Genomic DNA, 27,709 nt, shown 5'->3' with positions numbered 1-27,709 from the left:
AGCATTGGCACATGGATATAAAGATAGGAACAGTAGACAATACAACTGGTAGAGGGAAGAGAGAAGGAGGGTGGAAAGGGCTGAAAAACTACCTATCGGGTACTATGCTCACTGCCTTAGTGATGAGATCATTTGTGCTCCAAACCTCAGCATCACAGAATATACCCATGTAACAAACCTGAACATGTAGCCCCTAAATGTAAAATAAAAGTTGAAATTATTTTTTAAAAATGGAGCCTGGGTCAGGAGCGGTAGCTCACACCTGTAATCCCAGCACTTTAGATCACTTGAGGTCAGGAGTTCAAAACCAGCCTGGCCAACATGGCGAAACCCTGTCTCTACTAAAAATGTATTGGAGGCCTGTGCTGTGTTCCCTGTAACAGGAAATGTGCTCTGAACTTGTCTGTCTCCCTTGGCTGCTCCTGGCCCTTGGTACCAGCTTCCAGGAGTGTCCACAACCACTTGGGACAGAAGGTGAAGGTGGAATTTCAAAGAGAAGCTTGCTTGGATCTTCGGTGACAAGCTTGGATGAGCTACAGCCCCAACATGGGCCCTCTCAGAATTGCCAGGAGGAGGCTTTGGCCGGTACCACAGGTGCCACGGAGCCTGCCTCCCTCTGCTGTGTCCAGTGGGTGCAAGTCAGCCAACATGTGGCCAGAATGGCTGGATGGTGTCACAGCCCTCAGATGTCTTTTCTTACATCTTTTTTAAGGAGTCCCAAATAACTCCCTTGAAGTGTCTCAAAGGTGAGCAAGTTTTATGAAAATGAATCCTTCCTCGGTTAATTGACCAAATGGGTGAATCCTGACCCTCTCCAGTTTCTTTCCCTGGTTGGAGTGGGGAGCTGGTGTTAGCTGTGGAATTCACTGTGGAGTCCTACCCCAAAGGCAAAGAAAACGAAAATAAAGCGTGCAGAGCTGGGCTTGATTCCCAAGTCGCAGTCTGGCTCCCGCTATGGTAGGCGAGACGTCTCTCTAGCTGCTCACAGAGGTGGAACTAGGGAGTTGAGGGAAGAGTTGGGGGCCAGGGAGATTCGCTTGAGTCTGATTTTCCAGGTGAATGAGAAGGGAGGGATTGGTGCCAACACATTCCTGGGAGAGTCACATCATCACCAACAGCATTTGTCATTATTGTTGTATGTTAGCAATAAGATTCAACTGGTCAGATTTTTTGGGCTCCTTCAAAAATGCTGACACATTTTTTGTGCTGTGATTGTTCTGAAGGCGGAGTAGCTCCAACCAGTGTGAGAACCCAAATAAAAATCAATACCGCCTGCCAAAGACCACCGTTCTGAAACTCACTTTTATCTGGAACAGCGTCCCCCTTTCTCCCGAGATTCTTCTTATTTTTGGATTCCATCTCTTTATATGTGCTAATCTAGTGTAGGATGGAACACATTTTGGGAGCTGGGGGCTCTGCTTACATTTAAGGGGGACAGCCCTGTCTGGCCTGAGATTGGAGGTTGCTTTCCAGTGTGAAGGAGTGTGAGGCAGCAGGCACAGACAAAGTGAGAGCAGGGTCATTTTATTGGTACAGAGATTGCAGAGGGACTGGGGGGTTTAGCTGTTGGCAGCTATGGTGTCCCTAATCCAGTCCACATAGTTGTAGACCTTGGTGTAGACTCCAGGCCTGTTCTTCTGGGCACAGCCATAGCCCCAGGAGACAATTCCTTGGAGCTGTCCATTGGAGACCACAGGGCCACCAGAGTCACCCTGGGGAGAAGAAGGGAGAAGTTGTATGAAGAGAGAAATAGAGGAGGAAAATAGCTACATTTACTCTGAACCTTAAAAGATCCATTTCCAGCCAGCTCTGTGGCTCCATGTCCTTCTCACAGTGGCCCATTCTCTGTTCTTCCTAAGCAGACAATAGGCAGCCTAAGGGAGCCTTCCTCACTTCTCCATGGGGGCACTGCAGGGAGCCTCCTCAGCCCCACCACCTTGGGAGTTCAAATAATTTTCCCGGGTGGGGCCTGGGGATCAGTGGGAGCCTCAGCATGGGGAGGGTTGTTCAAATCACCTGGCAGGAATCCTTGCCTCCTTCAAGGAAGCCCACACAGAACATGTTGCTGGTAATCTTTCCAGGGTAGGAGGCTTCACACTCAGCCTGGGACAGCACAGGCGCTTCCAGGCACTGCAGCTCATCTGGGTAGTCGGCTGTGAGAATCAGGAGGCAATCAGAGAAAGTAGAAATGTGGGTCAGGTCACATTTCTGACCCAAGACCCAAGGAGACAATAATCTAGGATGGAACATTGAAGAGGAACACTGCTCCTGGAGAGGACTCCAAAACATAAGTCCTGGCAAGGGACTCTGGCTTTTAGTTCCCAGAATGATCATTGTTCAACCCCTCCCAAGACATGATTATAGCAAGTTCTCCATTTGTCCTGTCTTTTGATTTTAGAAGCTAGGTCTTAGAGACTTTGCATCTCTCTGATGTCCAGTACAGAGCCTGTGTGTAATGGACACAAGAAATATGTCTTAAGCCTGGAGGCCAGAGGTTTTAAGTTAAGGGGCATTGTTTGTTCTGGAAATTGTGAGGATGAAGGGAAGTAGAAGGACAAAGGGTGCCACTCACCGCCAGAGCTCAGAGTGTTGCCCCAGCCAGAGATGAGGGCCTCGGCGCCAGCAGCTGGAGGGGCAGTGGGCAGAGAGATGGTGGACACACGGGCATTGATGACGGCAGGTGAGGAGAGCTTGATCAGCAGGATGTCATTGTTCAGAGTTTTCCTGTCGTAATCTGGGTGGCGGATGATCTTGGCTGCATTGATGAACTGCTCAGTCCCCTCCAGGACTTCGATGTTGTGCTCTCCCAGTCTCACCTGGATGCGGCTGATGGACAGGAGGGATGGTGAAAACAGCCGGGGCACCCATCCCACCTTCCCCAGGGTCCTTAAGCTCCCTGCTCATGAACAGCTCTGGAGGGATCAGGTGGGCTGTGTAGCCATATCACATGGGCAGTAGAGGGATGTGGGTCAGTGCAGGTGTGAGACCCAGGACCTTTCTGCTTCAGAGGTTGGTGGTAGTGGGGTTGGGAAGAGTCAAAGTGATCCCACCGGAGGCTGCTCCTCAACTCGCCTTCCCAGTCTCTTTCCCACAATCTCCACAGTCACTAGCATTGTGGGCACATGGAGCTCCTTGTAGTTTTCCCAGCATTCTTCACCCCAGATCTTTGCTAACTGCACACAGCATCTATTCCTCCCTCCCTTCTTGGCCTGGTGAACACCACCCTTCTGTGTAATCTAATCCAAGAGTAGCCATAGCATTAGCATCTCCTGGAAACTTGTTAGAAATGTAAATTCTTGGTCCTTACCCCCACGTACTGATCAGAACCTTGGGGATGGGACACAGTGATTTGTGCCTTAACAAGCCTGCAGGTGGTTCTGACGCATACTCAGGTTTGAGAGTTCTTGGTGTAGGCAGCAGTTCTCAGCTCTGTCTATACACTCTACAGTTACCAGGGGTAGAGTGTTAAATACTCACTGATATTCACCCCCTCTTCCTGAAAATTTTGAGTTAATTGCCCTGAGATAGGACACAGGCATTAGTATTTTTAAAAACCCTTTCTTAGGTGGCTTTATTGTATAGCTAACCAGCAAAAGGTACTTGCCTGCTTTTCTCACTAGCTCTGACCACCTCAAGATCATCCCTGCCTGCTTTTGTGACCACAACCCTTGCTGTTTCATGGATTTGCCTGGGTGTGAGAGGTTCCTGTCTTGTGTTCACTCTCTGCTCTGGAGAGTCAGCTGCTGCCAACAAGTTTTCTTCTCCACCACCTCTCCCCTCCATCTTACCCAACCTCAGTACTTCCCTGGGCTGAAGTCATGCTCTCCCAGGCAGCCTGGCTGGGAGCTTTGCCGTCAGGGACCCCACACTTACGTCTTGTAGCAGTGAGCTGCTGACACCACCCACTGTTCGTTTATGAGGGAGCCACCACAGAAGTGGTAGCCAGAATTCAGAGACACCTGGTAGGGGACAGAATTCTCTTCACAGGTGTAGCCCCCAACGATCTTGTCATCATCGTCAAAGGGGGCAGCAACTGGAGTGGAGATGGGAAGGGAGAAGTCAGTAGCATGTTAGGGGTGGCGCCCCCACCCTGCAGTTGCATTCTGCTAATTGGAAATCGTTAACAAGTACAGTGAGGCTAGGCAAGGGAGGGAGCGCTGCCACCCCTGGTGAGCATCACTGGATGTGGCTCCCAAGTCTCTGTATCTGCAGAGCATGTAGCAAGGTATCCAGTGGGGGCTCAGATATCTCCTAGGGTCACCAGGCTGAGGTCACAATGAATGTCCTCACAATGCTTCCAGTGGGGTAGGAGTTGGGATGTGTCTGTCTCACCCACTGAGTGCTTCTCTCTTTCATTCACCACCTGTGTACTCCACCTGGCCGTTTAAGCCCTGGATGGTCAGGATACTTTAGCCAAGCTAGGAAAACCCCTGGCTGTGTAGACCTGGCCATGACCAGCTTCCCCCTCAGCTCAGATCTGTGTCGTGAGGGCAGAGTTGAGGGCAGCCCCTGGCTCACTTCGGCAGAACAAATGTAGACGTTATTATTGTCCAAAAGAACAGCAATTCTTAACCTTGGCTGCATGCCTAGAAATGTTAAAAATCACCTGGGAAGCTTAAAAGCCCAGAACACAGGCTGCACCCCAGACAAATGAAGTGAGAATTTCTAGAGTTGAGTCTCTGGCACGAGTAATTTTTCCACCTCCCCAGGTGCATTCGAGGTTAAGAGCAGCTATAGTGGAGGTGTTCTGGTGCTGTGGGAGCCAAGCCTGAAGCCCGCTGCTTCATTTTGTGGGCCAGCCCCACCTGGTCTCCCTTCCCAGGTTCTCCAACCACAGCTCGTATATGGATGAATGATAGTTCTGGGAGTGAAATCAGGGAGAAGGTGAAACAGGTGAATCTTAAAAAAAGCCCAAGGAGGATGGGAAGTAGAGATGCCAGATGGAGGAAATAGAACATCAGAGCACAGTCGAAAGAGGAGAGGTGGCAAGAATGGAAGGCCATGCGTCTGCCAGGAAAGGGGTGGTTGGGGTCTGAGGCAGGGCATGAAACTTACCAGCAACTCCCACAAAGGCAAGGATCAGGAGTGGATTCATGGTGGTAGAGTGTGCCTGACTGGTGGTGGAGGACCCGTCTTTATACCTCCTGAGGATCAGGAGAGGAAGTGTCTGTGAGGTGAGGGTCACTGCTCCTCCCAACACAAACACACCTGCAGCTTTCCCCTTCCCAGGGTCTTGCATCAGCTCGGCTATGTTTGGCCACTCTGTGGGTTTGTGATTCACAGGTAATAAGGAAACTTGTCATCTGAGAGCAGAGAGGGAGACCGGCTATTTCCTGGAAGAATGCTGGGATGGGGAAGACAGGGAAAGCGAAGCCCTGGATCACACAGCTGGGCTTTCTTAGGCTGAGGAAAAGAGGGTTAGAAGGACAGAGAATGACCTGGCTGTTTAGAAATCCTTTTAACTATTGGGAATGTATTTAATGTACTTAAGGAAGGGCAAGCGTTGGTAACAAACTTGGCTTTTCAGTGTCTTGGGGCCGCCATGATAGGAGCAAAGTCTTATTTAAGGCTCATTCTGTGAATATGAAGATGCTTCTCTCCAGTCAGTGTGCGGGAAGGTCAAATCCAAGGCTTTGGGGAAAGAGAATTCCAACACTAAGGGGTAAGAAGAAGGGAGACTCAGCATTCCATAGGATTCTGGGCTTCCAGATGGCTCTCCTTCCTACCAAGGCTTAAGGATGGGAAGTGTTTCAATGAAGGTGGGGGCACAGGTTAGTTAGGAGCTTACTCAGTGCATCTGGAGGATGGAAAACCAGTGGCGCACTCCTCCCCTTCTTCAATGTGAAGACATTTGTCTCTCTCATGTGCATCCTGTCATAGGTTCTTTTTATGCAGCCTCACGGTTGCTCTGGCAACCTGCACTCAGGGTGATGCAAACTGACCCACCCTCTCAGGGCTGACAGTCTGAACCAGAATGACATGCCCCTGATCAGATGTCAGAGTTTGGACCATGGTAAATCTGGTTTATGTTCTGATCTGAGAATCAGCAGTAGGTAGAGATTTAAGCACATGGTAAATGGGTCACATATTGGATTCAGTAACGAAGATGTGGAGGGGTGGGTCTAGAATTCTCTATTTTAGATGCAGTGAGATTATACTGGGCTCAGTACAAAGTGAATCTTCTCAAAGAATATCCTGATTTGGGCCCTACCAAGGCTACTAAGACATAGTTGTGCAATTGACTGAGGCATAACATGGCCAGAGCATGTGGAGATGGAGATGCTGTCTGTGCTCAGGTCTAATGATGAAAGGAGGAGCTTCCTTATGAGGGTGCTTTCCCTTCTCAGTAACTCTGAGTTCAGGTTGGTGATGGGCGGGAGTGAGCGGAGTTCAAGTTTGAATTTGAAAGGTAAAGGAAAAAGGTATGTTCTGGAGATGGCGAAGAAAATGAGAAAAGCTCAGAAATTTGGTGGTGAAATTGGACATGGCCAGTGGCTAGAGGGAGGAACCAAATGGAAACCAGACAGAATTGGAAAAAAATGCCAAAATGGGGCCCTTGGAGTTGAGCGGACACACAGAGAACCTCTGGGTTTATCTCCTGGCATGGCCGCCGAGCCAGCTTCCCCACAGCCAGGAGACCCACTGCTCAGAGAACCCCTCTCCACCCTGTACCCCCTCTAATCACTGATGGGCTCATACCTAACACTGCTATACTTAGATGGTGCACGGTGCCTGACTACTTTACAAGAGTTTTCACATAAGCAACAGTGGTACATTACTCTTCATTTATGCTGAGTTTCACATTTAACTTTCCACAAACATGCTAATTGTGATTTGTGCAGAGCAGAATTATTTCCATTTATAGAGGAAAACAATAAGATTGAGAAGGATTCTGTCTTGCCCAAGAATACAGATCTTGGCAGAGCTGACCATAAGGCCAACGGAAGTCATGGAGAGCGTTGTGAAATGTGGGAATTGCTGCAGGTGGCATCTAAAAGGAGATTTATTGAGGATCAAGGCACAGGTCCCCAGAGGACAATCTGTATGTCTGATTCCTTCCTGGTGCTTTTCTTCCTGGTAGAAATAGATGATTGAATTCATCTTTCTCCTGGCAGCTTCTCTCAGAGCCTTACCTTGCCACAGTTCCAGACCCATTCAGGCCATGACTGCCATGTAGATGACACACCTCTCTGCTCATGAATAACTGGCCAAGCCTGAGGTAGCCAGGTTTTGGAGCATTGATAATATGGGTTTTTCCTGTGTTGTCTCTAAACATGTTGTTTCATTTTGTCCCCTTGTCATGGGGTCTTCACAGAACTTTTGCCTTAGAGGACAAGGAGAGACTCTTGCTCTAGCAACTGTCGACACCAGTGTGCACTAAACAGGGAGGCGAACCTTGGTAGAAGATGGAAAATTTGTTTAGAAAAGGGGATTTTTGGATCAGTGCTTCTGTCTCTGATGCTCTGTTTGATAGGGAACACCCAAGAATATGAGGATTTCTGTATCTAGAGCTTGAAGACAAGCCTTCTCCAGTATTTTGTGCTCTTCCTTAAATGATCACAGTATAGTCTGAGGTCATCTTTCTTCAAAAAGCAATGACTCTACAGGCAGAGAACATAGCTGTAGGTGGAGACTGTTACCTCATACTGTACACTCGGGTGTGTAGGATAGGTTCAGATCTAGCTGCCCAAGCTCCATTTGGAGGACATGTCATTCTTCGTACTGTTCATTCTGAACTATAGATTTTTTTGTTTACTTCTCTAAGACATCTTTCTGTCTTGTGTTTAGTGCTTAGCCCACCAAACCACTGTCCTTCAATTATGGTAACAGTGAATCATTTCTGTGTGCTTACTATATATCATGTAACTTACTATACAGCATGTAACTCATATAAGTTAAGAATTTTTTTCATTTTATCATCACAATCACCTTGGGATTTTACATTTTAGAGATGATGAAATGATCATTTTACAGATGATCAAATGAGCTTTCTGGAGGTGAAGTGACTCTCCCATCTCCCAGAGCAGCAGCTCCCAGCCAGAACTGGCCCTGCCTGCACCCAAGACCTTGGCACAGCAACCAGAGCCGGAAAGAACCAGAAGAGAAGCTTTCAAGGACTCTCAGCCACTTTGTCCCCATTTTTTCTCTTCTCCTGTCCTGCATTTTTCTCCACCTCCAGATACAGGTCGGAATGTGGATGCCTGTTCCCACACAAAAACACTTGGGATTCATTCCTGATACCCCATTTCATCCCGATTTCCCCTGTTTAAACTCAGATCTCACCTACCTGTTTGGTCAGAGAGATGAGTGTTTTAAAATCTCCAAGGAAGGAGGCAGGGACTGTGCCCTCAGATGATTATTGGTGAAGGGAATTTATGCTTAATTTCAGTTTAAGAGAATGCTGCTGTGTCTCTGCCTAGGACAGGCAGCCCATTGTGGCCTTGGGTGATGAGGGAAGCCCACAGAGACCCAGGATTTGTCACCTGTGGCTGCCAGTGTCTGCAGAGCCAGAATTGAGCTAATCCCATGAAAGGATGGGTGCTGATGGGCAGTTGTATGATCGGTTGCTATGGGGCTTGTTGATCTCTCAGATTCCAGCTGACAAGATCAATGAATGCTTGACCGGCCCCTTCCCAGCAGGCTCTGGTGGCTGCAAACTGGTTCAGGTGTGGAAGGTCACACTACTTTACCTTTGGTTTTTGTTTGAAAACCAAACAACGAAAGACAGATGAATTCAAGAACTCTACCAGTGTGCAGGCAATAATTCTGTTCGAGAAAAGGGATGTTTGTGACTCTTCCCCACATTGGCCTTGAAAGGGCCTGGCAGCCAAGTGGCTTTTATTAAAATGTTAAAAAAGTAGAAGATGCTGGTGAGGCTGCAGAGGAAAGGCAATGCTAATACACTGTTGGGCCGAGTGTAAATTTGTTCATGGAAAAATTAATGCAGAAAGCAGTTTGGAGATTTCTGAAATAATTTAAAACAGAACTAACATTCCACCCAGCAATTCCCTGACTGGGCATTTACCCACAGGAAAATAATTGCTCTGCCAAAAACACACATGCTCTTACATGTCCATCATAGCACTATTCTCAGTAGCAAATCCATGGAATGAAGCTAGGTGTCCATCAGCGGTAGACTGGATAAAAGAAATATGGTACATATATACCATAGAATACTATGCAGCCATGAAAAGAATGAAATCTTGTCCTTTGAAGCAACATGGATGGAGCTGGAGACCATAATCCTAAGCAAATTAACATAAGAACGGAGAGCCAAAAACCACATTCTCATGTATGAGTTTGAGCTGAGAATTGGATACACATAGATATAAAGACGGGAAGAGTAGACAATACGTCTGGTAGAGGGAAGAGAGAAGGAGGTGGAAAGGGTGAAAAACTACCTATTGGGTGCTACGCTCACTGCCTGAGTGATGATATCATTTGTGCCCCAAACCTCAGCATCACACAATATATTCATGTAACAAACCTGCACATGTAGCCCCTGAATCTAAAATAAAAGTTGAAATTATTTTTTTAAAAATGGGGCCTGTGCCAGAAGTGGTGGCTCACACCTGCAATCCCAACACTTTGGATCACTTGAGGTCAGGAGTTCGAAACCAGCCTGGCCAACGTGGTGAAACCCTGTCTCTACTAAAAATACAAAAAAATACAAAAAAAAAAAAAAAATAGCTGGTCATGGTGGCGGGTGCCTGTAATCCCAGGTACTTGGGAGGCTGAATCACTTGAACTCAGAAGGCTGAGGTTGTAGTGAGCAGAGATCATGCCACGGCACTCCAGCCTGGCTGGTGTTCAGCCAGAGGGAGATGTTTTGTGTGAAGCCTGAGGTGGGGGCTCTTCATAGCCTCTGTGAGAAGGAGGTCCTAAGCCATGGCGGTGGACAGAGTTGCAGCTTTCTGCCTCTTTGCCCTTTGGTCTGGACCCACAGGTGAACAGCACCAGCCTCGATCCCGAGCACACGCTCTGGAGACCTTCACATCTCACGTTTCCATGTGAGCAAATGGACTGGGAAAGCTGTGTGGCCTGAGAAAAGGCAACCCCATGGCCTGGCTCTACACAGTATTTTGTCTTTTTTTTTGAATAAGCACTTTTTTTTTTTTTTTGCTTGTTTTGTGTTTTTGGTGGTGGTAGTGGTTTATTTTACACTGACCACTTTGAAGAAATTCCATGGTTGTCTGTAATTTTCATGCCCTGTTTCTGCTGGCAATCCTTCTGAGTGGAGTGACTCAATTTTCTGTGTAAAATGGCCCAGGTAGGAGGTGGAAGCAGCCGTCTGGAAGGCCCCTGGGATCCTTATGTCTGTCTCTTGGCTTCAGGTAGCCAGTTGGGTTTTGTTAGGAATGATCTGAATGGAGACAGAAAACAGTGGAAACTAACACTCCCTGCCCAGCCCTGTTTATATGAAGCGTTTCGTTCTTCCCTTGACTCTTGAGTGATGATGATATTCAGACGAGGCATTGACATTATGGTAAGAAAGGGAAAAAATGTATGTGTCTTGTCTGTGTATCTATCTACTGGATATATATCTCCAAAAGCAGACAAACCCAAGGCTGTAAGGTGAACTAGGATCTGCATTTTGACTCCAGAAAAACAAAATCCATGTTGAACAAAGTGATGTTTGTATGCAGTGACTTTCTCGGTGACCTGTGTGTATCTGTCCATTGTGTGCAAGCCCTGAGACCTATTTTCCTCTGAAGATAGTGAGTGGTAGCCGTCTCCTCACATGAATCACATCTAGAGCACAGATGGCCCTCTGAAGATATTTGATCTTACACATTTATTGTTTACCAAACAAGTGTCTGATTCATTCCACAGCATGTGGTGTATTCCACAGCATGTGGATTGCGGTCCCCTGTGTTTTCCGGGAATGCTTTGCTCCATATAGAGGTTTTACTCTACTCATCACTGCAATTTGCACTCTGCTCCGTGGACACTTGAGGTCTGTGCTGTGTTCCCTGTAACTGGAAATGAGCTCTGAACTTGTCTTTTTCCCTTGGCTGCTCCTGGCCCTTGGTACCAGCTCCCAGGGTGTCCATAACCACTTGGGATAGAAGGTGAAAGTGGAATTTCAAATGGAAGCTTCCTTGGATCTTCGGTGACAAGCTTGGATGAGCTATGGACCCAACATGGGCCCTCTCAGAATTGCCAGGAGGAGGCTTTGACAGGTGCCAGATGTGCCATGGGGCCTGCCTCTCTCTGCTGCGTCCAGTGGGTGCAAGTCAGCCAACGTGTGGCCAGTGTGGCTGGATGGTGTCAAAAGCAAGCAAGTTTTATGAAAATGAATCAATCCTCAGTTAATCAAATGGGTGAATCCTGACCCTCTCTAGTTTCTTTCCCTGGTCAGAGTGGGGAGCTGGTGTTAGCTGTGGGATTCACTGTGGCGTCCTACGCCAAAGGCAGAGAAGATGAAAATAAAGTGGGCAGAGCTGGGCTTGATTCCCAAGTCGCAGTCTGGCTCCCGCTATGGTAGGCGGGACATCTCTCTAGCTGCTCACAGAGTTGGAACTAGGGAATTGAGGGAAGAGTTAGGGGGCCAGGGAGATTTACTTGAGTCTGATTTTCCAGGTGAATGAGAAGGGAGGGGTTGGTCCGGGGCTTGGTGCCAACACTTTCCTGGGAGAGGCATGTCATCACCAAAAGCATTTGACATTGTTTTATGTTAGCAATAAGATTCAGTTGGTCAGATTTTTTGGGCTGCCTTGAAGATGCTGACACATTTTTCTGTGCTGTGATTGTTCTGAAGGCAGAGTAGCTCCAACCATTGTGAGAACCCAAATAAAAATCAATACCCCCTCCTCAAAGAACACCGTTCTAAAACACTTTTCTCTGGAAAACAGTGCCCCCTTTCTCAGAAGCTGCTGCTGCTTTTTGGATTCCATCTCTTTGTATGTGCTAATCTAGGGTACCATGGAACACATTTTGGGAGCTGGGGGTTCTGCTAACCTTTAAGGGGGACATTTGTGTCTGATCTGAGATTGGAGGATGCTTTCCAGTGTGAAGGAGTGTGAGGGAGCAGGCACAGACACAGACAGTGAGAGCAGTGTCACTTTACTGGTATAGAGACTGCAGCGGGACAGAGGGTTTAGCTGTTGGCAGCTATCATGTCTTTAATCCAGTGCACATAGTTGTAGACCTTGGTGTAGTCTCCAGGCTTGTTCTTCTGGGCACAGCCATCGTCCCAGGAGACAACACCTTAGAGCTCTCCGTTGCAGGCCACAGGGCCACCATCATCAAGCTGGGGAGAAGAAGTGACAAGTTCTATGAAGAGAGAGATGGAGGAGGAATATAGCTACATTTACTCTGAATCTTAAAAGACCCCCTTCCAGCCAGCTCTGTGACTCCACATCCTTCTCAGGGTGTTGCATTCTCTGTTATTCCTAAATAGACAGCATGCAGCCCAAGGGAGCCTTCCTCATTTCTCCATGGGGGCACTGCAGGGAGCATCCTCTGCCCTGCTACCTTGGGAGTTCAAATCTTTTTCCCGGATGGGGCCTGGATATCAGTGGGAGCCTCAGCATGGGAAGGGGTCAAATCCCCTGGCAAGAATCCTTGTCTCCCTCAAGGAAGCCCATGCAAAACATATTGTCCTTAATCTTTCCCAGGTAACAGGCTTTACGCTTAGCCTGGGTCAGCACAGGAGTATCCAGGCACTGCAGCTCGTCTGGGTAGTCGGCTGTGAGGATCAGGAAGAGATCAAAGAAAGTCAAAATGTGGGTCAGGCCAGAGAAGGAGACAATCTAGGATGGAACATTAAAGAGGAACACTGTCCCTGGAGAGGACTCCAAAACATAAGTCCTGGAAAGGGATTCTGGCTTTTAGTTCCCAGAATGATCATTGTTGAGCCCAAGACATGATCATAGCAAGTTCTCCATTTGTCCTGTCTTTTGATTTTAGGAGCCACATCCTTTATACTTTGCATCTCTCTGGTGCCCAGTGCAGAGCCTGGGGGTAATGGGCATTAGAAATGTGTCTTAAGCCTGGAGGCCAGAGGATTCAAGTTAAGGGGCATAGTTTGTTTTGGAAATTGTGAGGATGGAGGGGAAGTAGAAGGACAAAGGTTCTCACTCACTGCCAGAGCTCAGAGTGTTTCCCCAGCCAGAGATGAGGCACACAGTGCCAGGAGCTGGAGGGGCAGTGGGCAAAGAGATGGTGGACACGTAGGCATTGATGATGGCAGGCCTGGAGAGCTTGATCAGCAGGATGTCATTGTCCAGAGTCCTCCAGTTGTATCTGGGGTGGCGGATGGTCTTGGCTGCATTGTTGAACTGTTCCAGTCCCCTGCAGGATTTTGATGTTGTGCTCTCCCAGTCTCACCTGGATGGGGCTGTTGGGCAGGGCAGGCATGGTGAAGACCTTCTCCCACAGCCGGGGCACCCATCCCACCTTCCCCAGGGTCCTCAAGTTCCCTGCTCATGGACAGATCTGGAGGCATGGGGTGGGATGTGTGGCCATATTGCATAGGCAGGAGAGGGATGTGGGTCAGTGCATGTGTGAGACCCAGGACCTTTCTGCTTCAGAGGTTGGTGGTAGTGAGGTGGGGAAGAGGCAAAGGGATCCCACCAGAGGCTGCTCCTCAACCAGCCTTCCCAGTCTCTTTCCCACAATCTTCACAGTCACTAGCACTGTGGGCAAAAGGAGCTCCTTTAAGATTTCCCAGCATTCTTCACCCCAGGCCTTTGCTAACTGCGCACAGTGTCTGTTCCTCCCTCCCTTCTTGGCCTGGTGAGCACCACCATTCTGTGTAATCTAATCCAAGGGTAGCCATAGTATTAGCATCTCCTGGAAACTTGTTAGAAATGTAAATTCTTGGTCCTTACCCCCACCTACTGATCAGAACCTTGGGATGGGACCCAGTGATTTGTGCCTTAACAAGCCTGCAGGTGGTTCTGACACATACTCAGGTTTGAGAGTTCTTGGTGTAGGCAGCAGTTCTCAGCTCTGTCTACATACTCTACAGTTACCAGAGGTAGAGTGTTAAAGACTCACTGATATTCACCCCCTCTTCCTGAAAATTTTGAGCTCATTGCCCTGAGATAGGACACAGGCATCAGTATTTTTAAAAACTCTTTCTTAGGTGGCTTTAATATGTGGCTACCCAGCAAAAGGTACTTGCCTGCTTTTCCCACTAGCTCTGACCACCCCAAGATCATCCCTGCCTGCTTTTATGACCACAACCCTTGCTGTTTCATGGATTTGCCTGGGTGTGAGAGGTTCCTGTCTTGTGTTCACTCTCTGCTCTGTGGAGTCAGCTGCTGCCAACAAGTTTTCTTCTCCACCACCTCTCCCCTCCATCTTACCCAGCCTCAGTACTTCCCTGGGCTGAAGCCAAGCTCACCCAGGCAGCCTGGCTGAGAGCTTTGCAGTCAGGGGCCCCACACTTATGGTTTATAGCAGTGATCTGCTGACACCACCCACTGTTTGTTAATGAGGGAGCCACTGCAGAAGTGGGAGCCAGAATGCAGGGACACCTGGTAGGGGAGAGAATTCTTCCCACAGGTGTAGCCCCCAATGATCTTGTCATCATCGTCAAAGGGGGCAGCAACTGGAGTGGAGACGGGAAGGGAGAAGGCAAGTCAGTAGCATGTTAGGGGTGGTGCTACCAGCCTGCGGTTGCTTCCTGCTAATTAGAAAACCTTAACAAGTACAGTGAGGCTAGGCAAGGGAGGGAGCGCTGCCATCCCTGGTGAGCATCACTGGATGTGTCTTTCAAGTCTCTGTGTCGCCAGGGCACGTAGCTAGGTACTGTGAAGGGGCTCAGATCTCTCCTCGGGTCACCAGGGTAAGGTCGCAAGGAATGTCCTCACAGTCCTTCCAGTGGGATAGGAGTTGGCATGTGGTTGTCTTACCCACTGAATGCCTGTCTCTTTTGTTCAGCACCTGTGTACTTCCCCTGGCTATTTGAGCCCTGCATTGTCAGGATACTTTGGAAAAGCTAGGAAAACCCCCTGGCTGCGTAGACCTGGCCATGACCAGCTTTCCCCATAGCTCCGATCTGTGCAGTCAGGGCAGAGTTGAGGGCAGCCCCAGGCTCACTTCGGCAGAACAAAGGTAGATGTTGTTATTGGCCAATAGGGCAGCAATTCTTAACCTTGGCTGTATGCCTGGAATAGTTAAAAATCACCTGGGAAGCTTAAAAGCCCGGAACACAAGCTGCACCCCAGACAAATGAAGTTAGAATGTCTAGAGCTGAGTCTCTGGCATGAGTAATTTTTCCACCTCCCCAGGTGCATTCGAGGTTAAGAGCAGGTATAGTGGTGCTATTCTGGTGCTGTTGGAGCCAAGCCTGAAGCCTTCTGCTTCATATCATGGGCCAGCCCCACCTGGCCTCCCTTCCCAGCTTCTCCAACTACAGCTCGGATATGGATGAATGACAGTGGTGGGAGTGAAATTAGGGAGAAGTTGAAACAATTGAGGCTTAAAAAGAGCCTAAGGAGGTTGGGAAGTAAAGATGCCAGATGGAGGAAATAGAATATCAGAGCATAGTCTAAAGAAAAGAGGTGGCAAGAATGGAAGGGTATGTGTCTGCTAGGAAAGGGTGTGGGTGGGGCCTGAGGCAGGGCATGGTACTCACTAGCAGCTCCCAAAGGTAAGGATCAGGAGTGGATTCATGGTGGTAGAGTGTGCCTGACTGGTGGTGGAGGACCTGTCTTTACACCTCCTGAGGATCGGGAGAAGAGGTGTCTGTAAGGCGAGGGTCACCACTCCTCTAAGCACAAACAAACCTGCAGCTTTCCCCTTCCCAGGGTCTTGCATCAGTTCGGCTATGTTTGGCCACTCTGTGGGTTTGTGATTCACAGGTGATAAGGAAACTTGCCTTCTGAGAGCAGAGAGGGAGACCGGCTGTTTCCTGCAAGGATGCTGGGATGGGAAAGACAGGGGAAGCCAAGTCCCAGATCACAGAGCTGGGCTTTCTTAGGCCGAGGAGATGAGGGTTAGAAGGAGGGAGAATGGCCTGGCTGTTTAGGAATCTTTTCAACTATTGTGGATATATTTAACACACTTAAGGAACTGCAAGCGTTGGTAACAAGCTTGGCTTTTCAGTGTCCTGCAGTCCCCATGAGAGGAGCAAAGTCTTATCTAAGGCTCATGCCTGTGAATATGGAGATGCTTCTCTCTAGTCAGTGTGTGGGAAGGTCAAATCCAAGACTGTGGAGAAAGAGAATTCCAACAATAAGGCATAAGGAGAAGGGAGACTCAGCATTCCTTAGGATTCTGGGCTCCCAGATGGCTCTCCTTCCTACCAAGGCTTAAGGATAGGAAGTGTTTCAAAGAAGGAGGGGGCCCAGGTTATGTAGGAGCTTTCTCGGTGCATCTGGAGGATGGAAATTGAATGGCACACTCCTCCCCTTCTTCAATGTGAAGACATTTGTCTTTCTCAGGTGCATCCTGTCACAGATTTTTTTTTTAGGCATCCTCATGGTTGCCCTGGCAACCTGCACTCAGGGTGATGCAAACTGACCCACCAGCTCGGGGCTGATATCCTGAACCAGAATGACATGGCCCCGATTGGATATCAGAGTTTGGACCATGGTAAATCTGGGTTACATTTTGATCTGAGAATCAGCAGTAGGTAGAGATTTTAGCACATGGTAAATGGGTCACATGTTGGGTTCAATGACAGAGATTTGGAGGGGCGGATCTAGAATTTTCTATCTTAGATGCAGTGAGATTATGCTGGGCTCAGTACAAAGTGAATCTTCCCAGACAATATCCTGATTTGGGCCCTACCAAGGTTACTAAGACACAGTTGTGTAATTGACTGAGGCACAACGTGGCCAGAGCAGTGTGGAGATGGAGATGCTGTCTCCGCTCAAGTCTAATGATGTAAGGAAAGAAGGAGCTTCCTTATGAGGGTGCTTTCCCTTCTCAGCAACTCAGAGCTCAGGTTGGTGATGGGCAGGAGTGAGCAGAGTTCAAGTTTGAATTTTTGAAAGGTAAAAGAATCAGGGATGTTTTGGAGATGGTGAACAAAATGAGAAAGGATCAGAAACCTGGCAGTGAAATTGCATATGTCTAGGGGGCTAGAGGGAGGAAGCAAATGGAAACCACACAGAATTGGAAAAAATGCCAAAGTGGCATCTGTGGAGTTGAGAGGACACAGAGAGTACCTTCAGGTTCAGCTCCAGGAATGGCTGCTGAGCCAGCTTCCCCACAGCCAGGAGACCCACTGCTCAGAGATTCCCTCTCTACCCTGTACCCCCTCTAGTCACTGATGGGCTCATACCTGACACTGCTATCCTTAGATTGTGCATGGTGCCTGACTATTTTACAAGAGTTTTCACATAAGCAACAGTAGTGCATTGCTTTTCGTTTATGCTGAGTTTCGCACTCTAACTTCCCCAAAACATGCTAATTGTGATTTGTGCAGAGTAAAATTATTTCCATTTATAGAGGAAGACAATGAGATTCAGAAGGATTCTGTCTTGCCCAAGAATACAGACAGAGCTGATCATGAGGCCAACGGAAGCCATGGAGAGCGTTGTGAAGTATGGGAATTGCTGCAGGTGGCATCTGAAAGGAGATTCATTGAGGATCAAGGCAGAGGTCCCCAGAGGACAAACGGTACATTTGATTCCTTCCTGGTCTTTTCTTCCTAGCAGAAATAGATGATTCAATTCATCTTTCTCCTGGCACCTTGTCTCGGAGCCTTACCTTGCCACAGTTCAAGACCCATCCAGGCCATGACCGCCATGTAGATGACACACGTCTCTGCTCACGAATAACTGGATAAGCCTGAGGTAGCCGGGTTTCAGAGCATTGACAATATGGGTTTTTACTGTGTTGTCCCTAAACACATTGTTTCATTTTGTCCCCTTGTCATGGGGTCTTCACAGAACTCCTACCTTGGAGGATAAGGAGAGACTCTTGCTCTAGCAACTGTCGACACCAGTGTGCACTAAATAGGGAGGTGAACCTTGGTAGAAGGTGGAAAAATTTTTTGGAAAAGGGGATTTTTGGATCTGTGCTTGTGGTTCTGACTCTCTGTCTGAAAGGGAACACCCAAGAATATGAGGATTTCTGTATCTAGAGCTTGAAAGCTAGCCTTCTCCAGTATTTTGTGCTCTTCATTAAATTATCACACTATAGTCTGAGGTCAGCTTTCTTCAAAAAGGAATGACCTTACAGGCAGAGAACATAGGTGGAGAATGTTACCTCATACTGTAGACTCAGATGTGTAGGATAGGTTCAGATCCAGCCGCCCAAGCTCAATTTGGAGGACATGCCAATCTTGGTACTGTTCATTCTGAACTATAGGTATCTTTGTCTACTTCTCCAAGACATCTTTCTGACTTGTGTTTAGTGCTTAGCACACCAAACCACTGTCCTTCAATTATGATAACAGTGAATCATTTCTGTGTGCTTACTATATACCACGTAACTTCCTATACAGCATGTAACTCATATAAGTTAAGAATGTTTTATTCATTTTGTCATCACAACCACCTATGGGATTGCCCATTTTACAGATGATCAAATGAGCTTTCTTCAGGTGAAGTGACTCTTGCATCTCCCAGAGCAGCAGCTCCCAGCCAGAGCCAGCCTTGCCTGCACTCACGACCTTGGAAAAGCAACCAGAGCTAGAAACAACCTTGAGAGAAGCTTTCAATGACTTTCAGCCATTTTGTCCCCCTTTTTTTTCTCTTCTCCTCTCCTACAATTTTCTCCATCTCCAGGTACATTTCGGGATGTGGATGCCTGTCCCCACACAAAAACACTTGGGATTCACTCCTGATACCTCAGTTCATCCTGATATCCAAACCTTTAAAGTCAGATCTCACCTATGTGTTTGGGTCAGAGAGAGGTGTGTTTTAAAATCCCAGAGGAAGGAGGCAGGGACTGTGCCCTCAGATGATTATTAGTGAAGGGGATTTATGCTTAATTTCAGTTTAAGAGAGTGTTGCTGTGTCTCTGCCTAGATCAGGCAGCCCATTGTGGCCCTGGGTGAGAAGGGAAGCCCACAGGGACCCAGGGTTTGTCACCTGTGGCTGCCAGTGTCTTCAGAGGCAGAATTGAGCAAATCCCATGAAAGGATGGGCGCTGATGGGCAGTTGTATGGTCGGTTGCTACGGGGCTTGTTGATCTCTCAAATTCCAGGTGACAAGATCAATGCTTGCTTGAGGGGCCCCTTCCCAGCAGGCTCTGGTGGCTGCAAACTGGTTCAGGTGTGGAAGGTCATACCACTTTACCTTTGGTTTTTCTTTGAAAAACAAACAATGAAAGACGGATGAAAACAAGAATTCTACCAGTGGGCAGGCAGGAATTCTCTTCTGGAAAAGGGATGTTTGTGGCTCTTCCCCACATTCACCTTGAAAGAGCTTGGCTGCAGAGTGGCTACTATTAAAATATCAAAAAAACAGAAGATGCTGGTGAGGCTGCAGAGGAAAGGGAACGCTTATACACTGTTGGCCAGAGTGTAAATTAGTTCATGGAAGAATTAATACAGAAAGCAGTTTGAAAATTTCTGAAATAATTTAAAATAGAACTACCTTTCTATGCAGCAATTCCTTTACAGGGCATTTACCCAAAGGAAAATAATTGTTCTGCCAAAAAGACACATGCTGTTGCTTGTGCATCACAGCACTATTCACGGTAGCAAAGCCGTGGAATGAACCTAGGGGGCCATCAGCATTAGACTGGATAAAGGAAATGTGGTACATATACACCGTGGAATACTATGCAGCCACGAAAAGAATGAAATCATGTCCTTTTCAGCAACATGGATTGATTTGGAGACCATAATCCTAAGGAAATTAACATACGAATAGAAATCAAATATCACATTCTCATGTATAAGTGGGAGCTGAGCATTGGGTACACATGGATATAAATATGGGAACCGTAGACACTGCAACTACTAGAGGGAAGAGAGAAGGAGGGTGGAAAGGGTGAAAAACTACCTATTGGGTACTATGCTCATTGCCTGAGTGATGAGATCATTTGTGCCCCAAAGCTCAGCATCACACAATATACCCATGTAACAAACCTGCACATGTAGCCCCTGAATCTAAAATGAAAGTTGAAATTATTTTTTAAAAATGGAGCCTGGGCCTGGAGCAGTGGCTCACGCCTGTCCTCCCAGCACTTTGGATTACTTCAGGTCAGGAGTTCAAAACCAGCCTGGCCAACATAGTGAAATCCTGTCTCTACTAAAAATCTAAAACAAAACAAAACAAAACAAAAATTAGCTGTGCATGGTGGCTCACACCTGTAATCCCAGCTACTTGAGAGGCTGAATCTCTTGAACCTGGGAGGTGGAGGTTGTAGTGAGCAGAGACCATGCCACGGCACTGCAGTCTGGCTGTAGTTGAGCCAGGAGATGTTTTGTGTGAAGGCTGAGGTGGGGGCTCTTCGGAGCCTCTCTTAGCAGGAGGGCTTAATCCATGGCGGTGGACAGAGTTGCAGTTTTCTGCCTCTTTGTCCTTGGTCTGGACCCACAGGTGAACAGTACCAGCCTCGATCCCAAGCACAGGCTCTGCAGACCTTCACATCTCACAGTTCCATGTGAGCAAATGGACTGGGAAAGCTGTGTGTCCTGAGAAAAGGCAACCCCATGGCCTGGCTCTACACAGTATTTTGTCTTGGATTTTGAATAAGCATTTTTTTGCTTGTTAGGTGTTTTTGGTGGTGGTGGTGGTGGTTTATTTTACACTGACCACTTTGAAGAAATCCCATGGTTATCTATGATTTCTCTGCTGGCAACCCTTCTGATTGGGGTGACTCACTTTTCTCTGTAAAGAGTGTAAGTGGCCCAGGTAGGAGGTGGAAGCAGCTGTCTGGAGGCCATTGGGATCCTTATGTCTGTCTCTTGGCTTCAGGTAACCAGCTGGGCTTTGATAGGAATGATCTGAATGGAGACAGAAAACAGTGGACACTAACACTCCTCACCCAGCGCTGTTTCTATGAAGTGTTTGGTTCCTTCCTTGACTCTTGAGTGATGATGATATTCAGGCGAGGCCTTGACATTATGGTAAGAAAGGGAAAAAATGTATATGTCTTTCTGTGTATCTATCTACTGGATGTATATCTCCAAAAGCAGACAAACCCAAGGCTTTAAGATGAACTAGGGTCTGCCTTTGGACTCCATGAAAACAAAATCCATGTTGAACAAAGTGATGTTTGTATGCAGTGAATTTCTGGGTGATCCGTGTGTATCTGTCCATTGTGTGTGAGCCCTGAGCCCTGTTTTCCTCTGAAGATAGTGAGTGGTAGCCGTCTCCTCACACGAACCACACATCTGGAGCACTGATGGCCCTCTCAAGGTAATTGATCTGACACATTTACTGTTTACCAAACAAGTGTCTGATGCTTACTTGGGTATATTCCACAGCATGTGGACAGCAGTCCCCTGTGTTTGCCAGGAAAGCTGTGCTCCATGTAGAGGTTTTACTCTACTCATCACTGCAATTTGCACGCTGCTCCATGGACACTCGGAGGTCTGAGCTCTGTTTACTAACTAGAATTGTGTTCTGTACTTGTCTGTCTCCCTTGGCTCCTCCTGGCCGTTGGTACCAGCTCCCAGGGGTGTCCACAACTGCTTGGAACAGATGGTGAAGGTGGAATTTCAAAGAGAAACTTGCTTGGATCTTCAGTGACGAGCTTGGATGAGCTATGGCCCCAACATGGGCCCTCTCAGAATTGCCAGGAGGAGGCTTTGGCAGGTGCCACACATGCTGTGGGGCCTGCCTCCCTCTGCTGCATCCAGTGGGTACAGACCAGTCAACATGTGGTCAGAGTGGCTGGATGGGGTCACGGCCCTCAGATGTCTTTCCAGCTACCTTTTTAAAAGATTCTCAAATAACTCACTTGAAGTGTTTCAATGGCAAGCAAGTTTTTTGAAAATGAATCCTTCCTCAGTTAATTGATCAAATGGGTGAATCCTGACCCTCTCTAGTTTCTTTCCCTGGTCAGAGTAGGGAGCTGGTGTTAGCTGTGGGATTCACTGTGGCGTCCTACCCCAAAGGCAAAGAAGACGAAAATAAAGTGTGCAGAGCTGGGCTTGATTCCCAAGTCTCAGTCTGGCTCCCGCTATGGTAGGCGGGACATCTCTCTAGCCTGTTCACAGAGACGGAACTAGGGAATTGAGAGAAGAGTTAGGGATCCAGGGAGATTTACTTGAGTCTGATTTTCCAGGTGAATGAGAAGGGCGGCTTGGTCCAGGGTTTGGTGCCAACACTTTCCTGGGAGAGGCATGTCATCACCAACAGCGTTTGTCATTATTGTTGTATGTTAGCAATAAGATTCAACTGGTCAGATTTTTTGGGCCACCTCGAAGATGCTGACACATTTTCTGTGCTATGATTGTTCTGAAGGCAGAGTAGCGGTAACCACTGTGAGAACCCAAATAAAAATCAATGCCCCCCTAAAGACCACCTTCTGAAACACTCTTTCCTCTGGAAAACAGTGCCCTGCTTTCACCCAAGCTTCTTATTATTTTTGGATTCCATCTCTTTGTATGTGCTAATCTAGTGTACTATGGAACACATTTTGGGAGCTGGGGGCTCTGCTTATATTTAAGGGAGACAGCCCTGTCTGACCTGAGACTGGAGGATGCTTTCCAGTGTGGAGTGTGAGGCAGCAGGCACAGACATAGACAGTGAGAGAAGGGTCACTTTATTGGTATTGAGACTGCAGAGGGACCGGGGGCTTTAGCCGTTGGCTGCTATGGTGTCCCTAATCCAGTCCACATAGTTGTAGACCTTGGTGTAGACTCCAGGCCTATTCTTCCGGGCGCAGCCATAGCCCCAGGAGACAACTCCTTGGAGCTGTCCATTGCAGACCACAGGGCCACCAGAGTCACGCTGGGGAGAAGAAGGGACAAGTTGTATGAAGAGAGAGATGGAGGAGGAATATAGTTACATTTACTCTGAACATTAAAAGATCCCTTTCCAGCCAGCTCTGTGGCTCCATGTCCTTCTCACGGTGGCCCATTCTCTGTTCTTCCTAAGCAGACAGTATGCAGCCCAAGGGAGCCTTCCTCAGTTCTCCATGGGGGCACGGCAGGGAGGCTCCTTAGCTTCCCACCTTGAGAGTTCAAATCTTTTTCCCGGGTGGGGCCTGGGTATTGGTGGGAGCCTCAGCATGGGAAGGGTTGTTCAAATCACCTGGCAGGAATCCTTGCCTCCCTCAAGGAAGCCCACGCAGAACATGTTGCTGGTAATCTTTCCAGGGTAGGAAGCTTCACACTTAGCCTGGGTCAGCACAGGAGCATCCAGGCACTGCAGCTCATCTGGGTAGTCGGCTGTGAGGATCAGGAAGAGATCAATAAAGTAGAAATGTGGGTCAGGCTTTAGAAGGAGACAATAATCTAGGATGGAACATTGAAGAAGAACACTGCCCTGGACAGGACTCCAAAACATAAGTCCTGGCAAGGGACTCTGGCTTTTAGTTCCCAACATGATCATTGTTGAGCCCCTCCCAAGACGTGATTATAGCAAGTTCTCCATTTGTCTTGTCTTTTGATTTTAGGGGCCAAGTCCTTGAGACTTTGCATCTCTCTTGTGCGCAGTGCAGAGCCTGTGTGTAATGGTCACTGGAAATGTGTTTTAAGCCTGGAAGTGAGAGGATTCAAGGTAAATGGCATACTTTGTTCTGCAAATTGTGAGGATGGAGGGAAGTAGAAGGACAAAGGGTCCCACTCACCACCAAAGCTCAGAGTGTTGCCCCAGCCAGAGATGAGGCACTCAGTGCCAGCGGCTGCAAGGGCAGAGGGCAGAGAGATGGTGGACACACGGGCATTGATGATGGCAGGCGTGGAGAGTTTGACCAGCATGATGTCATTGTCCAGAGTCTCATTGTTGTATTTGGGGTGGCGGATGATCTTGGCTGCATGGATGAACTGCTCATTCCCCTCCAGGACTTTGATATTGTGCTCTCCCAGTCTCACCTGGATGCGGCTGATGGGCAGGGCAGGCATAGTGAAGACCTTATCCCACAGTCGGGGCACCCATCCCACCTTCTCCAGCATCCTCAAGCTCCCTGTTTATGGACAGGTCAGGAGGCATGTGTTGGGTGTGTAGCCATATCGCATGGGTAGGAGAGGGATGTGGGTCAGTATAGGTATGAGACCCAGGACCTTTCTGTTCCAGCTGTTGGTGGTAGTTGGTTGGGGAAGAGTCAAAGTGATCCCACCAGAGGCTGCTCCTCAACCCAGTCTCTTTCCCACAATCTCCATAGTCAATAGCACTATGGGCACAAGGAGCTACTTGACATTTTCCCAGCATTCTTCACCCCAGGTGTTTGCTAGTTGTGCACAGTGCCTGTTCCTCCCTCCCTTCTTGTCCTGGTGAGCACCACCCTTCTGTGTAATCTAATCCAAGGGTATCCATAGCATTAGCATCTCCTGGGAACTTGTTAGAAATGTAAATTCTTGGTTCTTACCCCCACCTACTGATCAGAACGTTGGGGATGGGACCCAGTGATTTGTGCCTTAACAAGCCTGCAGGTGGTTCTGACACATACTCAAGTTTGAGAGTTCTTGGTGTAGGCAGCAGTTCTCAGCTCTGTCTATATACTCCACAGTTACCAGAGGTAGAGTGTTAAAGACTCACTGATATTCACACCTTCTTCCTGGAAATTTTGAGTTAATTGCCCTGGGATAGGACATAGGCATCAGTATTTCTAAAAACTCTTTCTTAGGTGACTTTAATGTGTAGCTAACCAGCAAAAGTACTTGCCTGCTTTTCTCACTAGCTCAGTCCACTCCAAGATCATTCCTGCCTGCTTTTATGACCACAACCCTTGCTGTTTCATGGATTTGCCTGGGTGTGAGGGGTTCCTGTCTTGTGTTCACTCTCTGCTCTGGACAGTCAGCTGCTGCCAACAAGTTTTCTTCTCTACCACCTCTCCCCTCCATCCTACCCAATCTCAGTACTTCCCTGGGCTGAAGCCAAGCTCGCCCAGGCAGCCTGGCTGAGAGCTTTGCAGTCAGGGGCCCCACACTTATGGCTTGTAGCAGTGTGCTGCTGACACCACCCACTGTTTGTTAATGAGGGAGCCACCGCAGAAGTGGGAGCCAGAATTCAGCGACACTTGGTAAGGGAGAGAATTCTCTTCACAGGTGTAGCCCCCAACGATCTTGTCATCATCGTCAAAGGGGGCAGCAACTGGAGTGGAGATGGAAAGGGAGAAGGCACCTTAGTGGCATATTAGGGGTGGTGCTCCTAGCCTGCGGTTGCTTCCTGCTAATTAGAAATACTTAACAAGCACAGTGAGGCTAGGCAAGGGAGGGAGCTCTGCCACCCCTGGTGAGCATCACTGGATGTGGCTCCCAAGTCTTTGTGTCTGCAGGGTATGTAGCTAGGTGCCCAGTGGGGGCTCAGATCTTTCCTGGGATAACCAGGCTGAGGTCTCAAGGAATGTCCTCACAGTGCTTCCAGTGGGATTGGAGTTGGGATGTGGTTGATCACCCATTGTGTGCTTCTCTGTTTTATTGATCACCTGTGCACTTCCTCTGGCAATTTGAACCCTGGATTGTCAGGATACTTTCCCTAAGCTAGGAAAACCCCTTGGCTGTGTAGACCTGGCCATGACCAGCTTCCCTGTCAGCTCAGATATGTGCAGTCAGGGCAGAGGTGACAGCAGCCCCCAGGTTCACTTCGGAAGAACATAGGTAGATGTTGTTATTGGCCAATAGAACAGCAATTCTTAACCTTGGCTGCATGCCTGGAATGTTAAAAATCACCTAGGAAGCTAAAAGCTTAGTACACAGGCTACACCCCCAGAAACATGAAGTTAGAACTTCTAGAGTTTAGTTTCTGGCATCAGTAATTTTTCAACCTCCCCAGGTGCATTCGAGGTTAAGAGCAGGTATAGTGGTGCTATTCTGGTGCTGTTGGAGCCAAGCCTGAAGACTGCTGCTTCATTTCATGGGCCAGCCCCACCTGGTCTCCCAGTTTTACCAACCACAGTGCAGATATGGATGAATGACAGTGGTGGGAGTGAAGTCAGGGAGAAGGTGAAACAGGTGAGGCTTAAAGAGAGCCCAAGGAGGATGGGAATTAGAGAAACCAGATGGAGGAAATACAATATCAGAGCACGTCAAAAGAGGAGAGGTAGCAAGAATGGAAGGGCCTGTGTCTGCCAGGAAGGATGGTGGGTGGGGCCTGAGAAGGGGCATGAAATTCACCAGTAGCTCCCACAAAGGCAAAGATCAGGAGTGGATTCATGGTGGTAGAGAGTGCCTGACTGGTGGTGGAAGGCCCATCTTTATACCTCCCGAGGATCGGAAGAGGAGGTGTCTGTGAGGTGAGGGTCACAGTACAGTTTCCTCGCAGTACAAACACACCTGCAGCTTTCCCCTTCCCCGGGTCTTGCATCAGCTCGGCTAAGTTTGGCCACTCTGTGGGTTTGTGATTCACAGGTGATAAGGAAACTTGCCTTCTCAGAGCAGAGAGGGAGACCGGCTGTTTCCTAAAAGGATGCTGGGATGGGGAAGACAGGGGAAGCCAAAGCCGGATCACACAGCTGGGCTTTCTTAGGCCAAGGAGATGAGGGTTAGAAGGAGGGAGAATGGCCTGGCTGTTTAAGAATCCTTTTAACTATTGGGGATGTATTTAATGTACTTAAGGAAGAGCAAGCGTTGGTAACAAGCTTGGCTTTTCAGTGTCCTGGAGCCCCAATGAGAGGAGCAAAGTCTTATCTAAGGCCTATTCCTGTGAACATGAAGATGCTTCTCTCCAGTCAGTGTGTGGGAAGGTCAAATCCAAGGCTTTGGGGAATGAGAATTCCAACACAAAGGGGTAAGGAGAAGGGAGACTCAACATTCTATACGATTCTGGGCTTCCAGGTGGTTCTCCTTCCTACTAAGGCTCAAGGATGGGAAGTGTTTCAAAGAAGCAGGGGGCACAGGGTAGGTAGGAGCTTACTCAGTACATTTGGAGGATGGAAAACCAATGGTGCACTCCTCCCCTTTTTCAATGTGAAGACATTTGTCTGTCTCATGTGCATCCTGTCATAGGTTCTTTTTATGTAACCTCACGGTGGCCCGGCAACCTGCACTCAGCATGATGCAAAGTGACCCACCTGTTCGGGGCTGACAGCATTCACCAGAATAACATGCCCCTGATCAGATGTCAGAGTTTGGACCATGGTAAACCTGGGTTATGATCTGATCTGAGAATGAGCAGTAGGTAGAGATATAAGCACATGGTAATTGGGTCACATATTGGGTTCAGTAACGAAGATGTGGAGGGGTGGGTCTAGAATTTTCTATTTTATATGCAGTGAGATTATGCTGGGCTCAGTACAAAGTGAATCTTCTCAGAGAATATCCTGATTTGGGCTCTACCAAGGCTACTAAGACACAGTTGTGTAATTGACTGAGACATAACCTGGCCAGAGCAGTGTGGAGATGGAGATGCTGTCTGCGCTCAAGTCTAATGATGTAAAGAAAGGAGGAGCTTCCTTATGAGTGTGCTTTCCCTTCTCAGCAACTCTGAGCTCAGGTTGGTGATGGGCAGGAATGAGCAGAGCTCAAGTTTGAATTCCTTGAAAGGTAAAGGAAACAGTTATGTTCTGGAGATGGTGAACAAAATGAGAAAACTCAGAAATTTGGTGGTGCAATTGAACATGGCCAGGGGACTAGAGGGAGGAAGCAAATGGAAACCAGAGACAATTGGAGAAAATGCCAAAGTGGAGCCCGTGGAGTTCAGAGGACACACAGAGAACCTCCGGGTTTAGCTCCTGGCATGGC

General features: G+C 48.1%; 2 protein-coding genes, 1 pseudogene and 1 gene segment (V, D, J or C); all 4 read right to left on the bottom strand.

The window, feature by feature from the left end:
* Positions 1 to 27,709, bottom strand: part of LOC102137723 (T cell receptor beta constant 1-like) — a 266,137-nt gene that overhangs the window by 16,053 nt on the left and 222,375 nt on the right.
* Positions 1,509 to 5,870, bottom strand: PRSS2 (serine protease 2). 2 transcript variants are annotated; one of them, XM_074036180.1, is made up of 5 exons: positions 5,789 to 5,870; positions 3,874 to 4,033; positions 2,573 to 2,826; positions 2,017 to 2,153; positions 1,509 to 1,712 (listed from the first exon to the last, which is right to left on the bottom strand). In XM_074036180.1, exons 1-5 carry the CDS (start codon positions 5,868 to 5,870, stop codon positions 1,560 to 1,562), a joined length of 786 nt encoding a protein of 261 aa, XP_073892281.1. In that variant the 3' UTR covers positions 1,509 to 1,559. The 2 variants fall into 2 exon arrangements, with proteins under 2 accessions (XP_073892281.1, XP_005551067.1); XM_005551010.4 differs by lacking the exon at positions 5,789 to 5,870 and adding an exon at positions 5,056 to 5,112.
* Positions 12,101 to 15,644, bottom strand: LOC123572161 (putative trypsin-6; annotated as a pseudogene).
* On the bottom strand, positions 22,663 to 26,196 carry LOC102126989 (putative trypsin-6). Its single transcript, XM_065541089.1, has 5 exons — positions 26,144 to 26,196; positions 24,963 to 25,121; positions 23,659 to 23,916; positions 23,121 to 23,257; positions 22,663 to 22,817 (listed from the first exon to the last, which is right to left on the bottom strand). The coding sequence occupies exons 1-5, from the start codon at positions 26,181 to 26,183 to the stop codon at positions 22,665 to 22,667; spliced, it is 747 nt and encodes a 248-aa protein (XP_065397161.1). The 5' UTR covers positions 26,184 to 26,196; the 3' UTR covers positions 22,663 to 22,664.

The sequence above is a fragment of the Macaca fascicularis genome, chromosome 3 (assembly GCF_037993035.2).
Source record: "Macaca fascicularis isolate 582-1 chromosome 3, T2T-MFA8v1.1".
Taxonomy (NCBI): Eukaryota; Metazoa; Chordata; class Mammalia; order Primates; family Cercopithecidae; genus Macaca; species Macaca fascicularis.
The sequence above is the reverse complement of the archived record's forward strand: the minus strand, read 5'-3'. Positions and strand labels throughout refer to the sequence as shown.

What these genes read in the sequence shown, in the direction of transcription:
- PRSS2 (XM_074036180.1), bottom strand. Translation starts at nt 5,870, where the DNA reads ATGCACATGAGAGAGACAAATGTCTTCACATTGAAGAAGGGGAGGAGT. An exon ending in GCAGCTCACTGCTACAAGAC is followed by an intron (nt 2,827 to 3,873) that starts GTAAGTGTGGGG and finishes CCTGTCCATCAG; the next exon opens with CCGCATCCAGGTGAGACTGG. An exon ending in GAGGCAAGGATTCCTGCCAG is followed by an intron (nt 1,713 to 2,016) that starts GTGATTTGAACA and finishes TCTTCTCCCCAG; the next exon opens with GGTGACTCTGGTGGCCCTGT.
- LOC102126989 (XM_065541089.1), bottom strand. Translation starts at nt 26,183, where the DNA reads ATGAATCCACTCCTGATCTTTGCCTTTGTGGGAGCTACTG. An exon ending in TGCCTTTGTGGGAGCTACTG is followed by an intron (nt 25,122 to 26,143) that starts GTGAATTTCATG and finishes TCTCCACTCCAG; the next exon opens with TTGCTGCCCCCTTTGACGAT. An exon ending in GAGGCAAGGATTCCTGCCAG is followed by an intron (nt 22,818 to 23,120) that starts GTGATTTGAACA and finishes TCTTCTCCCCAG; the next exon opens with CGTGACTCTGGTGGCCCTGT.